Source organism: Hakea prostrata, unplaced genomic scaffold (genome assembly GCF_041222555.1).
Source record: "Hakea prostrata isolate BN-2017 unplaced genomic scaffold, UWA_Hpros_2 contig_75, whole genome shotgun sequence".
NCBI classification, from domain to species: Eukaryota; Viridiplantae; Streptophyta; class Magnoliopsida; order Proteales; family Proteaceae; genus Hakea; species Hakea prostrata.
Genome location: NW_028291194.1, coordinates 98,153 through 113,338, shown reverse-complemented (window position 1 = coordinate 113,338; position 15,186 = coordinate 98,153). Strand labels below are relative to the sequence as shown.

The following is a 15,186-nucleotide window of genomic DNA, read 5'->3' as shown; positions in this document are numbered from 1 at the left end:
AAGTGTGGACTTTCCCCTTTTTCCCAGGATCCCTACAAAGGTAGCCAGTCCTTGCCGGATCAGAGTGATGAGACTTACCCAGAGGAGGGCTGGTGTATAACTTAAAGCATGTCAACTATTAGAGACCTGCATAGTTAGAAATCATAGTATCATTCATATTTTGCATTCATTCATATTATTTATGTATCTTGGCATTGTTGGATAATTGATGGGATTTGTGATTGTTTCTTACTGAGTTCTCTAGAACTCACGTCTTTATTTTGTATTGTTTATTAGCCTACACAGAAGAAGGAGTTATACAGGAGGATGGACTGGTTTCCTATGAAGGAACCATCCCGTATGAAGAAGATGTGGCACTGTCAGTGGGAGATGGAAATAGCATGTGCGGCAGCTCTTGCAGCTGCATGGAGTGCGCTTATCGCACCTATTGATGGTCAGAGACGGAAGGTGGTCAGAAAGTTCGCTCGGCGAATAGAGTTGAATTGGAGAACACCTTACCTTAAGATTCATGAAAAACACTTTTTAGATTTAGAAAAGGAAACTGGGAAGAAATTGATATAACTTTTTGTTTACTTCCGCTGAACCCTTATTCATTTTATTCATCATTTCTTTCATTTATTATTGTTATTGGAGTATTTTGGACTCCTGTAATTCATTTAATTCAGTTATTGAATAGTCTTTGCTTTTGATTATCTTTATTTGTCTTAAATATTGTTGATAGACTAAAACCTTGGATCTTGTGACGGATCGCACCCACAAGTTGTCGGGCGGGTAACCGAGACCGGCGGGTGGGGTGTGAAACTTGGAATTAGTCATTGTCCTATGCTAGCTAGCCCTAATCCTAATCTTGATTTTGGCTTTGAATTCAAAGGTAATCCTGACCTGGATTGTTGTCTCTAGTCTCAACCTTAATTTTAATCAATTTGACAATAATATTTACCCTCATATTAACTTTAATTCAAGCCCTAATTTTGATCTTGATGCATTTCAACCCCCACGGCTCCAATTCTTCAATTTTCTCCGGGATTTTTATCATCAAATTTATTAGTAGCTTGGAAGTTCCATCCCTTCTTTAATTTACTTTTAATGATTCAAATTTATTAACAGGTTATATTATGGAAGTTTTATGATTTCTTTTTGGTGCATCTAATTGAGATATTATTGACATTAGATTTAATAGTGGTGACATGGATAGTAAATGGTAGATTGGAAGTTATATTGTTTTTATTTATTTATTATATCAAATGATTTTGTTGCGTCACAGTTATATGGCTGCTGCTCCCGACTAAACCTCCTCTCATTCTGAAGACGATGAGTCCTGCAAGAAAGGTTAGACATGGGCCGACTAGAATACCGAGCAACTGCCTCCGATGGCTTAGTTAGACAATGAACAGGTTAAGGTCTCGTGCAAGAATTACACAAGACTATGTTCAGAATGTATTGGATGCTTACTAGAGGGGTAAGTCCTTATTTTTATACTGTAAGTGTTATCTTTTTTGTACTTGGTAAGTTTACATGGCGAGGGCTGTTCTTTCTCCTGGGATTATGCCTCCTTGCGTTGGTCTAGCTCGATCGGTTACTGAGTTGCCCTTCCCAATTGGGAGCGGTTGCCATACAAGTCTAGCGTACATTACGCCTTGATCAAGCTGGTCGATACCCTTCCCGACTGCATGGCATGTGGAGCCCCGACCGGGTCAGACCCGATCGGGTAGGAAACTTCCGTATCACAAGCCCCCTAACCTGAACGTTGTTTACATCATGTGGGATAGCAAGGGAGCTAAACCTTCGGGTGTATTTGACTTTCCCGCTCCCTATTTTGAATGGTCTTTTTCATATGATACCATTTCATAACCTGCCAAGTTTCTAAGAGAGTACTGATTATCCATGATTGAGGAAACTGTAGGTGAACACCCCGAGGACAATCATATGTAATGTAGAGAAAGCTAGGTTAAGAGTGAGAGATGTATCTATGGCTGGAAATTTCTTGTTGTCCCATGTCATATGTTCTGATCAAGTAATCATTTTGGGTGTGCCCGGGCTTATGAGAGTCGGGTGTGAAGTTCCCGTATAACAAACAAAATCATCTTATCCTGAATGTTGCTTTAGTTGTTCAGGATTATAAGGGAGTCTTTCCGTCGGGTGCATTTAATGCTTGGTGTGAAGTGACTAGTCGTTATGCTAATGGTTTTTCTTGAAGCCCACATCCAGTCCAGCTTTGCCACGTCAAATGGCTAAGCTTATAGCCTTTATGGCTACCTCAGGAAGACGAATCGTCTTCTTGTTGATCATGTAAGAAGGGGAACGAAAGGGTGACTGGTCCGCCGGAGGGTTTTTATCCCCTATATTATGATGCCTTCATCGGCGGGCTTCGTTTTCCCTTGCGCTATCTTTTTGTTGATTTCTTGAAGCATTACGCCATCAGCTCGACCAACTTGAGCCCGAACAGTTGGCGTATTATGATTGGCTTTGTTGGTTTCTGCTATTCCATAGGTGTTTTCCCAACCTTTGGCTCGTTTCACCATTATTATTCTTTACACCCTCACTCCCAGCGTGGCTGGTTTTACATAGCAAAGAGGGTGTCTTCTTCTTTCCAAGGGAACTTCCTTGAGAAGGATTCTCTCCCATCCACAACCAAGAAATGGGGAGAATTCTTCTTGTTCTTCAAGCCTCCTTCTCCCGAGCCTTTTCTTACAGAATTCCAGGAGAGGTCCAAGGACAATATTGACCTCTTGAATACCCCTGTCTGCCTGGATCCTGACAAAGAAGAAAGGGTCGAGATCATTAATCAGGTTAAGGGGGATGATTTTGCAGTCCATGGTTATTCCATGGAGTATGTCCTTGTTCTTCAATTGTGGGGCTTTTCCCCGGGTAAGCTTTTGTTTCAATTGACTTTACCTTGTATTCAGTTGTTCTGACCTGATTATATTTCTTTTTGTCTTGCAGTGGCTGCTAACATCCCGGATGAAGATCTTCTGGCCATGGCGACTGCATCCATGGAGGAAGCCCAGAGGAGGAAACCTACCTCTAAGTCTAAGGCTTCAGGTTCGGGTGTTGCTTCAGGCAAGCCCCCTGCCTCAAGGGATGTTCCGACCAAGTCTTTTGTGGCCAGAGGCCAAACCTTCGTTACTGCAGCTGGGGCTGTAAAAAGCCCAAAGAGAAAAATCCCTCCTGGAGGAGAAAAAGGGATTATGGCAAGGAACCCTCGTCCCCCCCCCCGGCCAAGAAGGTTCAAATTTTTGAGCCTCAGCTTCGTGCCGGGTCTTCACCACTCCTGTAGTTGCCGAGCTTAACTCGGTTTTTGGGGACCCGGGTTTTTCTGAATGGTGGGTCGAGGAAACCACTCTCCAAGCTGATCGAGAGTATCTAAGGAATCTCCCGAATAAAGAATTTTTTGCTGATGGATATAGGTAACCTTTCCTCCTGTTTGAATTTATTTTTTACTCTTTTGCCATCTATCTAATGTCTTTTCTTCAGGTATCTGGCCGGGGCAGCTCACGTCTTTGCCGAATCACTGAGTTAGGCTCGTGACCAATCGGAGCAGTTGAAGCTAGCTGAGAAGCTTCACCAAAAAACAAATGTTGAATCTGCTCAGGCGAAGAAAGAGCTTGAGGTGACTCGGGAGAAACTCGCCGGTCTGAAAAAGGACAATTAGGATGACCTTTCCAAAAGTAAAGGTAAATACAATGGAAAGGTCAAGGAGCTCGAGAAGAAACTCGGAAAAGCTACCGAGGATTTGGCTAAGGAAAAAGAGAGAAACGTACAACTAGGTAGGGAACTCGAGGAGCTGAGGGCCAAGGGGCCTCAGAACTTTAAGAGGGAGGTGCTGGAGGAGTATTTTACAAGCAAAGAGTTTAAAGATTTGACTCTGGATTTCTCTACTCCCGCCTTCAAGAGAGGGTTGCGATAGGCCTTTAGGTTTACCCTCGAGCAGACATCGCTTCCCCATCCCGAGAAACTGCAGAAGATTTTGGACCCAAAGTTGTACGATGACCTTAAACTTCCTCGGCCAAATCCTGAGATCCCTGACTTCCCATATCCTGATCTTACAGATTATATCGATCCTCTTCCCGAGAAGAAGCCTGATGAGGAGGCCGAGGAGGCGGAAGCCGAGGATGAGGAAGAGGGCGAGTCTGAGGATGAGGAGGATGAAGGACCCGAGAAATCTCAAGCTGAAGATAATACCAGAGGGTCCCCGAATGACACCATTGCTGACATTAATGTGTCGAATGAAGGTTTGGTCAAGCCATCTATTGAGGAGAGAGCTTCCCAAAGTCCATCCTTGAGGGTTGACTGAGGCATCCGGGATAGAATGTGAGTGACAAATCAAGATGGCCGTCATCTCATTGGTAAGTTCATGGCTTTCGATCGGCGCATGAATCTTGCTCTCGGCGACTGCGAAGAGTTCAAAGATGCTTCAATATATCAATTACTATGAAACATCTCTTTGCCGGTGTGATCTTGAAGTTTTTTGTGTCCCGAGACATGTACCTCCTTGTTCCTGAGTCATGTAACTAAGTGAGATCTGAGCCACTCAGCTCTTTGTTCTCGAGTCATGTAATTAATTGATATCTAGGCCACTCATCTCTTTATTCCCGAGTCATGTAACTTCTCTTATTTAAGAGTTTATTTTGAATGAAATCTAACTAAGTGTTTTTCAATTGTTGTCCTTATGACTTGTGCGAGCTGTATGAAAATGCAAGATGTTCGGAATGAGACCAAATTCTGTAAATCTTAAAAAAGTGTAAGTCCTTTTAAAAAGGTGCAAAGCGACCGGGATGGTCCCGAATCAATTTAGTCTTAAAAAAGTGCAAGTCCTTAAGAAAGGTGCAAAGTGACCGGGATGGTCCTGAATCAATTTAGTCTTAAAAAGGTGCAAAGTGACCGAGATGGACCCGAATCAATTTAGTCTTAAAAAAGTGCAAGTCCTTAAGAAAGGTGCAAAGTGACCGGGATGGTCCCGAATCAATTTAGTTTTAAGAAAGTGTAAGTTCTTAAGAAAGGTGCAAAGTGACCAAGATGGACCTGAATCAATTTATTAATTTTGAAAAAGATACTAAATTACTAATAGAACCTTCTAAGGTTAGTGGAGTTCCATGATCGATCGATCGGCTTTCCAGTTTCTTAGTCTTTTAATCGGTATGCTCCCGGTTTTGTTCTTTTGTCAATGATATAAGGCCCTTCCCATGTTGGAGTTAATTTTCCTTGGATCCAGGGGTCGGAAGCCCCGGTTCTTCTTAGTACCAGGTCTCCTAATCAATATCTTTCGTCCTTAACCTAGGAGTTGCAGTGCCGAGCCACCCTTTTCTGGTACAATTGATTTCTTTGTTGAGATTTTTCTCGAGTTTCTTGTAGCAAGTCTAAATTTTCCCTTAGGCCCTGGTTATTTTGTTCTTCATTGAAGGTGCTGTAACGGAATGACCCAGCCAAGACTTCTACGGGAGCCAAAGCTTCGGTACCATATACAAGGCAGAATGGTGTTTCTCCTATCAGGGTTCGGACAGTGGTCTTGTATGACCATAGTACACTCGGGAGTTCCTCAACCCGAGGTGCCCAGCTGTCCTCTAATCTCTTTTTGATCCTGTCCAGCAGTGTTCTATTGGTGACTTCAACTTGCTCGTTACTTTGTGGGTAAGAAACTGAAGCAAATCGATGTTCAATGTGGTATCTTTCACAGAAAGCTTTGAATCCTGCTCCTTCAAATTGTTTTCCATTATTTGTTACGAGGATCTGGGGTATCCCAAACCTGTAGATAACTTTTTCTTCGAAAAATTTCTCCATTTGTTTTCCGTAATGGAAGCCAAAGGTTCCGCCTTGACCCATTTTGTAAAGTAGTCTATGGCGACAACGAGATACTCCCGGTTCCTTGAAGATTTTGGTAGCTTCCTGATCAAGTCCATTCCCCACATTGCAAAGGGGGTTGGGCTAGAGACGGGCGTCATTAATACTGCAGGTACTTTTGGAACATTTGCATGCTTCTGACATTGTTCACATTTGCAAACATACTCAAGAGCATCTTTCTGTACAGTCGGCCAGTATATGCCCGAAGGTAATACCTTTTGCGCCAAAGCCATTCCACCCATGTGTGCGCCACAAATTCCCTCATGGATTTCTGCTAAAGCATAGGTGGCTCGGGAAGGTCCGACGCACCTTAAAAGAGGTTCAGTGAAGGATATTATGTCCATCTATGATGGTAAATCGGGCAGCTCGATTTTTAATTCTCTTGGCCTCCTATGGATCGATCGGGAGTTTGCTATCCTTTAGGTAAGTTACCAAAGGTGTTGTCCAATCGGGATCATTGCTAATCTCGAAAGACTCCAGCTCTTGTGTACTCGGGATACCTAATTCTTCTCGGGATATCTAATTCTTCAATGTAGACTGCCGAATCCAGATTCTAGTAATTGGCTAAAGATAGCCGAGACAGTTCATCTGCCCGTTCATTCTCTTTCCTAGGTATTTGGTGAAAAGTTACCCGATCGAAAAGTGTTTGAAATTGCTCAACCTTAGCCAGGTATTTTTCCATTCTCTCATCTTTCACATTATACTTCCCCTTGATTTGATTCACAATCAGTTGGGAGTCACTTCTTACTTCTAGCTCCCGTACTCTGAGTGCTCGGGCAACTCTCAGGCCTACTATAACAGCTTCGTATTCGGCTTCATTATTTGAGGCTGGGAAATTGAATCTTAATGCATAGCTGACTGTGAAGTCTTTGGGACTTTTGAGTGTCAATCACGCTCCCAAACCAGAAGTGCTTCTCAAGCCATCAACATGAAGAATCCACAAGTCTGATGTTTCAGTTGTTGCCCCTTGGTCTTTATGTTGTGGTAAGTTGCTTTCCACAATAAAGTCAGCTAGAACTTGAGCTTTTATGGCTGTTCTAGGTTTGAACTTGATCTGGTACTCGCACAGCTCCACTGCCCACCCGACCATCCTTCCTGCTACATCGGACCTTTGAAGGAATTTTTTTTTTAGCGGGAAGTTGGTTGGGACAATCATTGGATGTGCTTGAAAGTAAGGCCTTAGCTTTCGTGAGGCCACCAAAAGTGCCAGAGCTTGCTTATCAACGTCCGGGTATCTTGTCTCTGCATCAATGAGCACGTGACTCACATAGTAGACCGGGTTCTGAGTTGTTTCTCCCTTTACCAATACAACACTTACTGCAGTTGGTGAAATGGCAAGATAAACAGTGAGAGGCTCCCCGGTTACTAGTCACGCTAAGACGGGTGTTGTCCCAAGAGACACTTTTAATTGCTCAAATGCCTTCTGACACTCTTCTGTCCACATGATTTCTCCAGAGCTTGGTGTAGCCTTCAATTAAGTAATTCACATAGCATTGTCGAGAGGTAGATTGGTCAGAGCTGCATTCGCCAACCCTAGCGTCGGTCGGGAACTTAAGTTTCATATGTCGGGGGGACACAACTGCCTCGAGTGCATTGAGGGTCGGTCATCCCAAAATCACATTATATGCAGATAAGTCCTTTACGACCATGAGTTGACCCGAACAAGTGATGTCCCGATCTTTAGATCCAAGTGGATCGTTCCTTCGCTATTGCTTGAAGATCTTGCAAAACCATAAAGGGGAGTTGCTGACGGGGTAAGTAAATCATTAGCTAGTTTGAGTCTTTTGAAAGCCTCATAAGATAACAGGTCAATTGATGAGCCTGTACCAACTAGGACCCGGTGAACCTCTTGATTCGCAATTTTTATTATAATGATCATTGCGTCGTCATGGGGTGCCACAATCCAGTTCAAATCATCATCAGTGAATGTTATAGGTTCCGGGCAAGCTGGATTTTGCCTCTTTTTTGGCAAGTGCACAGCCCCCACGAACTGCGCTTTTTGCTTTGCCTTCTTGATTGATTCCATGATCGGGCCACCCATTATAACATAGACTGGTGTCTCCTCCCGATCAACCTTCTCTTTTCCTTTGTAAGCCTTTTTGGTGACTTCTTTCGGACTGGGCGATCGGGCTCTCTTTCTTGTCTCGAGTGAGCTTTCTCGAGGTTTTCCAGTTCTTCGCACATACTGGCCAAGTTTGACCCCTTGGATCAATTTCTCGATCTCTGACTTAAGGATTCGACAACTGTTTGTGTGATGTCCATAATCTTTATGGAAACGACAGTATTTCATCATGTCCCGATCCTCTGGAAGAGAATGCAACTTCCCGGGCCATTCAAAGACTTCTTGTCCCGAATGTTCATCGGAATCTCTGATGGCTTGGCATTGAGAGGAGTATAGCTTTCCCATCTTTGATCGTGCTTCCACCTACCCTTTGATCCTGGGTTCCGATCGTTCAAAAAGTGCTTATTGATTTTCCGATCGGGTCTTCTATCTCAATCACCCTTTACCCGAGCGTCTATTACTTCATAAACACTAGCCTGCTTCTGACACTTGCGCAATAACGTCTCGTACGTCTTGGGCTTTTCTATGAATAGGACTTCCAACAACCTCTCGTGAGTAATGCCTCTCGAAAGTGCACTGTAAGTGACTTGGTCATCTAGATCCTCGATCTCAATGGCTACTTCATCAAAGCGCTTCAAGAAATCTCTAATGGATTCACTTCGTCCCTGCCTTATGGCAAACAAACTGTCAGACGTTTTCTTGCTCCCGATTGCTCTTCTGAATCGGGCTATGAACTTCCAAGCGAGTTCCCTAAAGTTGTGGATGGATCCCAGCTGCAAGCTACTGAACTACTTAATGGTTGGTCCCTTTAATGAGGTCGGGAACGTTCTGCAAAGCAATTCATCTTCCCGTCCAAGGATTGTCATTACTGATTTGAAGTAGCTTATATGCTCCTTCGGGTTGGTTTTTCCTTCGAATGGCGTGAAAGTTGGCATGATGAGATTTTGAGGAAGAGGCACATTCATGATTTCATCTAAAAAAGGTTCCCGATCAACCACATCCAGATCCTCATCATGATCCTGATCCTCAAATTTGCACTCCACCTCCGCCATCCTTCTCCAAAGATGGTTTTGCCTTGCTCCATTTCCATCAGATTCAGCGATGTCCTCTTTTCTAGAATGTGTTCAGACGACTGACATCCTCGATCAGGTTGGTTGAGGATGACTTTCTCCTTGATGCTCTATGTCTTCCCGATGACTTCTCTGAGGTAAGGATATGGTTTTAGAAGGTACCAAAATACGGTCTAAAGCACTGATCCTAGTCCCGTTTGGTGTTCTTTGACGATGGTCAAGACCAATATGGATTGATCTCTGACCTCGGCTTGTCTCCCTCTTGGGATACACCTCCTTGGTCGGGATCCTCTGGTAGTCTGGAAAGCTCTTAGCAGCCTTCCCACCTGGGTGTTCCGTCTCGGTCCTTGTTCAACCCCAAATTGATTGACCAAGTCCCGCAACACCCCCTGCATCTCAAGCATACCCTTCCAAAGTTCATCTACATCTGCTGTAGTAGCATGCCCCTAGGAGCCTTTGGACATGCCTTCTCCGTTCAGATTTTCTGGAATCAGATTATCCTCAGGAGGATTTTGTTCTACTTGGGTTAAGCGTCCGGCACCCTCATCTTGATGTGTTTGATTGTCTAAGTGAGGGTTTTTGCCAGCATTTTCTTGCGAAGTGCGCCCATTGTTTGCTCATCTCACCATGACTTGAAAATTGTCGTTCCCATAGACAGCGCCAAACTGATGGATCACAGTTATATTGCTGCTGCTCCCGACTAAACCTCCTCTCATTCTGAAGACGATGAGTCCTGTAAGAAAGCTTAGACATGGGCCGGCTAGAATACCAGGCAACTGCCTCCGATGGCTTAGTCAGACAAACAGATTAAGGTCCCGTGCAAGAATTACACAAGACTATGTTCAGAATGTATTGGATGCTTACCGGAGGGGTATGTCCTTATTTTTATACTGTAAGTGTTACCTTTTCTGTGATGTTGTTTCTCCTAGGATTATGCCTCCTTGTCGTTGGTCTCACTCGATCGGTTACTGAATTGACCTTCCCAATTGGGAGCGGTTGCCATACAAGTCTAGAGTACATTATGCCTTGATCAAGCTGGTTGGTACCAGTCCCGACTGCATGGCATGTGGAGCCTCAATCAGGTCTTACCCGGTCGGGTAGGAAACTTCTGTATCAGATTTTGTCACATCCACCCAGCCGGTACCCTATCTAGCATACCCAAGTGTGTGATCCACAGTCCCGAAGATCAGTATCGAGGAAATCAACCTCCCACATTCACAATAATATAATCAAGAACAAGACTAAATCAATGTTATCAACATTAATTAATAGATCAAAGCAAAGTAACAAAATAATCATCAGAGTGCGGAAATGATACTAATAGATATATATATATAATCAAAATGTAGAGTGAGGCGGAATCTCACTCCACGAGTACAACGGAATGTAGTTCGAAAGTCAAAAGGATATTACAACTGATTCTAAAGACAAGAAAGAAATAATATTCAACTAAGCTAGAGTCTATTCTATTTTATAAAAAACGTCTTCATAGAAATAGACTTCATCAATCAAGCTCAGACGCTCCCACTCCACGGTAGGGCTAATCATGGTACGAAGCATGATCACACGAGGAATCATCAATGTAATCTTCATAGTTGCCAACACCTTGCGTGTAGTACGCTTCTTCAGCTTGTGCTTCTTCATATTGACCTTCATAGTCATCTACACTTGTAGAATAATCTAACAAAAGATATTGTACAAAAGGAGTGAGTTCAAGAGAACTCAGCAAGGCAAGTCATTTCATAACAACATAAATAACATGATAGCATAAACATAGCATGATGCGATATGACATGAGACAGACAATGCATGAATGAGTCTAAGTCTATGTATGCTGGTCTCTATAGGTAGACATGCTTTAAGTCATAGCACCATACTTCTTTAGGAAGGTCATTCACTCCCCCTCAACCATCTTGGCATCTTGGGTCTACAGGTGGTAGTTGGGTAAAGGCATCCCTCAGGACATTCCATGGTTAGGGTTTAGGTCACTGCTCTCTCACATTACCATTGGTCGAAGTATTGGTGCATGTTAGGGTAAAGTCTAGCCAAATGCAAGTCATATACTTGGTTACATCAACTCAGATCCAGATACGTCCATTCCTCGCCCTTGGCGTTCCTTTCTGGTATCCTTCACACTAGAGTCAGCATAGTCCTAGACTATGGACTCATCAACCTTATTGGTCATCAACGAGTAGTAGACAGGAAGCTCTCATGTCCCCTCATGGATTGGATACCGGTCTTGAGCGCCCATGACCCCAAGTCTATTAAATGCGATCCTACCAATAAATGGCCCCCACAATGTGATTCATGTCTTCTCATGAGTTGGTTACCGGTCTTGAACGCCCATAAATCCCCATTGCTACCACGGGTCGTTCGGTTTCAATACCCTTCCGAATCGGGTCGGATATAACAGGGAATATCTTAGCCAAACACTGCTAGACAAGTTCTAGGTATGACAACAAATAATCCGAGAAAGTGTCAAAGGGCAACATTGGAAATATCTTATACTATTCCCACTGATGTCCAAGGATAGAAATGTCAAAAAGACATTCCCCAATCCCAAATCATACCTAAACAATCAAAATCCCAATTCAATCATATCATCCACAACAGGTATCTCATCATATAAAAGAGTATAATAAGACAAGATTAAATGAATATACAACATACATGAATAAGAAACCATACATGATAGAGTACAATAAGTAAATAAGGAAATAAGATCCTACTGTACTTGCATCATTCATACCATAATAGAAACTATCATAACAGTAGCAAATCTATGTAGTTCCCAATTTAGAAACTAAGATTCACGCAATTTATGTTGATATGGTAATAACTATCCTTACCTTAAATAGATTTGAAGATATTCTGGACGGACAAGAGAATGGATCCAAGGTTAGCAAACAAACCCTAAAACAACATCATACAATCATTAAGAAGCACCTCTAAAAGAATAAGCATCAAACGAATCGAAACAGACGAAGAAATCACATTCTGTCATTGCGGGTTGATTGATCCAATTGACCCAGGCAATCTGCCAAGTGAACAGTACGAGTCAAAAATCAGATTTTTGGTCCGAAACCTATTCTACACAATCCGGAATGCTAAGAAACTTGGAGGTAATGTCTAACACAGTATTCTAAGACTATCTAGCACATGTTAGACATCAAACGGCAATAAAAACTAATACTTACTAATTTAGAATCATGCTTTAGAATGAATATGAAGATCATAGCATAGAGAATGAAAAGAGATTGTAGAAGATATGATTGCAAGGATGCAACATCTCCTTCATGATCTCAGTTCAAAGAAGAGAATGATCATAGAAAGAATAAATCAATAACATAATAGATTGAATACTAACCTTTGATTGAAGAACAAGAGAGAGAACTTGCAAGTTTGCAAGGTTTGATCTTCTTCAACACTCTTGAGGCTTGGAGAGAAGTTCCTTTCGTTCTCTAAGTGATTTGGAGGGTAGGGATACTAAAATTACGAAGTACTATGGTATATAGCAATATAACCTAAAGAGAAGATTCTGCTCGAGTTCAACAATCCTTGGGTTGATTGGCTGGGTTGATTGACCCAGATTGACCTGTGCAAATCGACCAGATCTCAACAAAAAGCCCGATACTGGATTTGAGGGTTTTTCTCTTATCGGAATCAAACGAAACTTTAAACACATAAACTATAACTTACCTAGCATAGGAAAATGACTTCAAATCATATTTAACCAAGCTCAAGGTCATCAACCAATCTTCTCTTCATCAAGGTGTAGTCTCTCTTCTAAATCCAACAAGGTCTTCAAGTATGCATCATCGTCAATCTTCATAGGTTCGGAGTTGAACACCATGTCTTATGATATGGCCCATAGTGGACTTTCACTTCTACTTCAGGTCTTCGAACCTATAAACAATAGAGTATCCGAATTAAGGTTAGGGCCGGGTTTCACAGATTTAGATTTAACAACTAGTTGAATTACAGAATTTATATTTTATTATTATTATTATTATTATTATTATTATTATTATTGGTTGTGCATCTAGATGAGATACTGTTATGTTAGATTTAATACATAACCAATAATGATAGTTTGGGAATACAATTTTTTCTTTTAGTTTTGTTTTAAATTTAATAACAATTAGGATTTCAGAAGTTTCACGAATTGTGCATCTCATTTTCAATTTGCAGTTGAATGAATGGAAGTCATTCCAAGTTAACAAGGATGACTCTGATGCGATTGCTGTTACGTGTTTGGCTTAATTTAAAAGTTTTCTTTTAAAACTCAGCCAAAGAGATGTATGGAAGGGATTCTACCAAAAAAAAAAAGATGTATGGAAGGGACAAAGCCCTGCCATACCGATATGACTGAGTCAGAAGCTAAGTTTTCTAAAACAATGTTTAAAGTAATCCAATACGAACCAATTCGAGCCAGCTAGGCCATCATGGGTTTGGGATCAAGTAACATCCACCATCTATAGTGCACCAATTCGAACCAACGCTACCGTGTTTGTCTGTGTTTATTATAACATGGTATCAATCTGACCTGGTGAGTCTCATGTTTCTTGCTTTCTTCCTTTTGGTTTCTTGTGTTATTTCCAGTTTTTCACGGAAGTTCTTGGTCATGGTATCTCCCTTTCTATCTGTGCTTGGGTACTCTTAAGGATTTTCATTTGCAACAACAATTGCAGCCTACAACCGACGGTCAATATTGCACCACATGTACCAAAACCAATTAGACGGTATCTAATTAAAGGGGCTGGGCTGTTTTGTAAATATGACTTTTTTTTACATTAAAGGAAAAAATATTTTATAAATTTGAAAAAAGAAACCCCTCACTCTATACAATCCTGAACCTCTATTTTGCAAACCCTAGTTGGAAATTACCATTGTCAACATGGTTTCATCTTTTGCAGCTTAATCATTAGAGAGATGGATTCTTGCACCAACAATACGCCATGGCTAGTAGATCACTGGAAAAAACTATTAGGGTTCCATACATGATTTTGTCTTTATGATTCTTAATTTGAAAAAATCATGCTATAAATCTATGATTCTGAAGTGGGTACTGTGTCTTCGTGGTTTGAATCTGAGACGTCTTGTCTTTTCAAAGCAATGATGTGAGTAACCTAAGATTTTACTTGCTTTGAATCCTCCATGTTTTTTAACAAAAAAGGAAAAGAAAAATCTTGCGTGGTTGTCAAATGCTAGAAATTGGAACTTGTTCTTGAGTTCCTGAAAAATTACATTATATGTCAGTTGGATCTAGCTCTAGCGCGCAGCAGAAATCAAGGACTGATTTCAAACAATATTTTGTGATTATTGCTATAGCCAAGAAAGATTTTTACGGGTTTGATCCTGCGAGTTCTTTTTCAGATGGAATCCCTAAGTTGGAACTATGGTTCCATTCTCAAGTCAACTTGTGAATATCTTTCAGTTGGATGCAAACGACTCAGGTTTCAACAACTAGGGCTTGCATGTACAATAGGGATTTAAGATTGGGTAAAGCCAGGGTTTCGTTTGTAAGTTTGCAAAATAGTAATTCTTTAATGTAAAGAAAGAAAGTGATATTTACAACAGAACCCATGCCAGCACCTTTAACTAGATACCACCTGATTGATTTCTGTACACATGGCACAATATTGACCGTCCACTGCTACAAATAATAATTCGTCTTCTAATCCTTCACTTGCAAGTTTTCATCATTTTCTAAATGTTAAACTAACTCCAACAAACTGTATCTTTTGGGGACCTCAGTATCATCCTATGTGTTCAAATGACACAAATCTCTTATGCGATCTTCTATCCTATGTGTTTAAATGACATAAATATCTTTGGGAATTGACCATATGTAGTACGAGACTGTATGGCTTTGCATTAGGCTTAGGTTTATCCCTGACACGAGCCATATCTTATACCATGTGAGAGAGTAGTGATCTAATCCCCAACCATGGCTCGATAAGACTTTACCCAACAACCGCGGAGACATCTCTTGTTCAGGAGAGTGACTGAGACCGCCTAAAGAAAATTGGTGTTTACACTTAATGCGTGTCTACCTTAGAAACTACATTATAGAGTTAGGAACCTAATATATATCATCACCATGCATCTGTTTATTTATATTATTAAATACATGATTGTCTTATGAATTATGATATGGAAATTGGATGAATATATGATGTGAATGTTAGTTACCTCACTGAGTTCTATGAATTC

At 41.4% G+C, this 15,186-nt stretch overlaps 2 protein-coding genes across 2 annotated transcripts; both read right to left on the bottom strand.

The window, feature by feature from the left end:
- Positions 1–5,274: 5,274 nt before the first annotated feature.
- LOC148998986 (uncharacterized) lies at positions 5,275–6,080 on the bottom strand. Its single transcript, XM_089141560.1, has 2 exons — positions 5,744–6,080; positions 5,275–5,636 (listed from the first exon to the last, which is right to left on the bottom strand). Exons 1-2 carry the CDS (start codon positions 6,078–6,080, stop codon positions 5,275–5,277), a joined length of 699 nt encoding a protein of 232 aa, XP_088997686.1.
- A 1,397-nt stretch (positions 6,081–7,477) lies between these two features.
- Positions 7,478–8,245, bottom strand: LOC148998985 (uncharacterized). The gene has a single exon (XM_089141559.1). The coding sequence runs from the start codon at positions 8,243–8,245 to the stop codon at positions 7,478–7,480; it is 768 nt and encodes a 255-aa protein (XP_088997685.1).
- Positions 8,246–15,186: the final 6,941 nt, after the last annotated feature.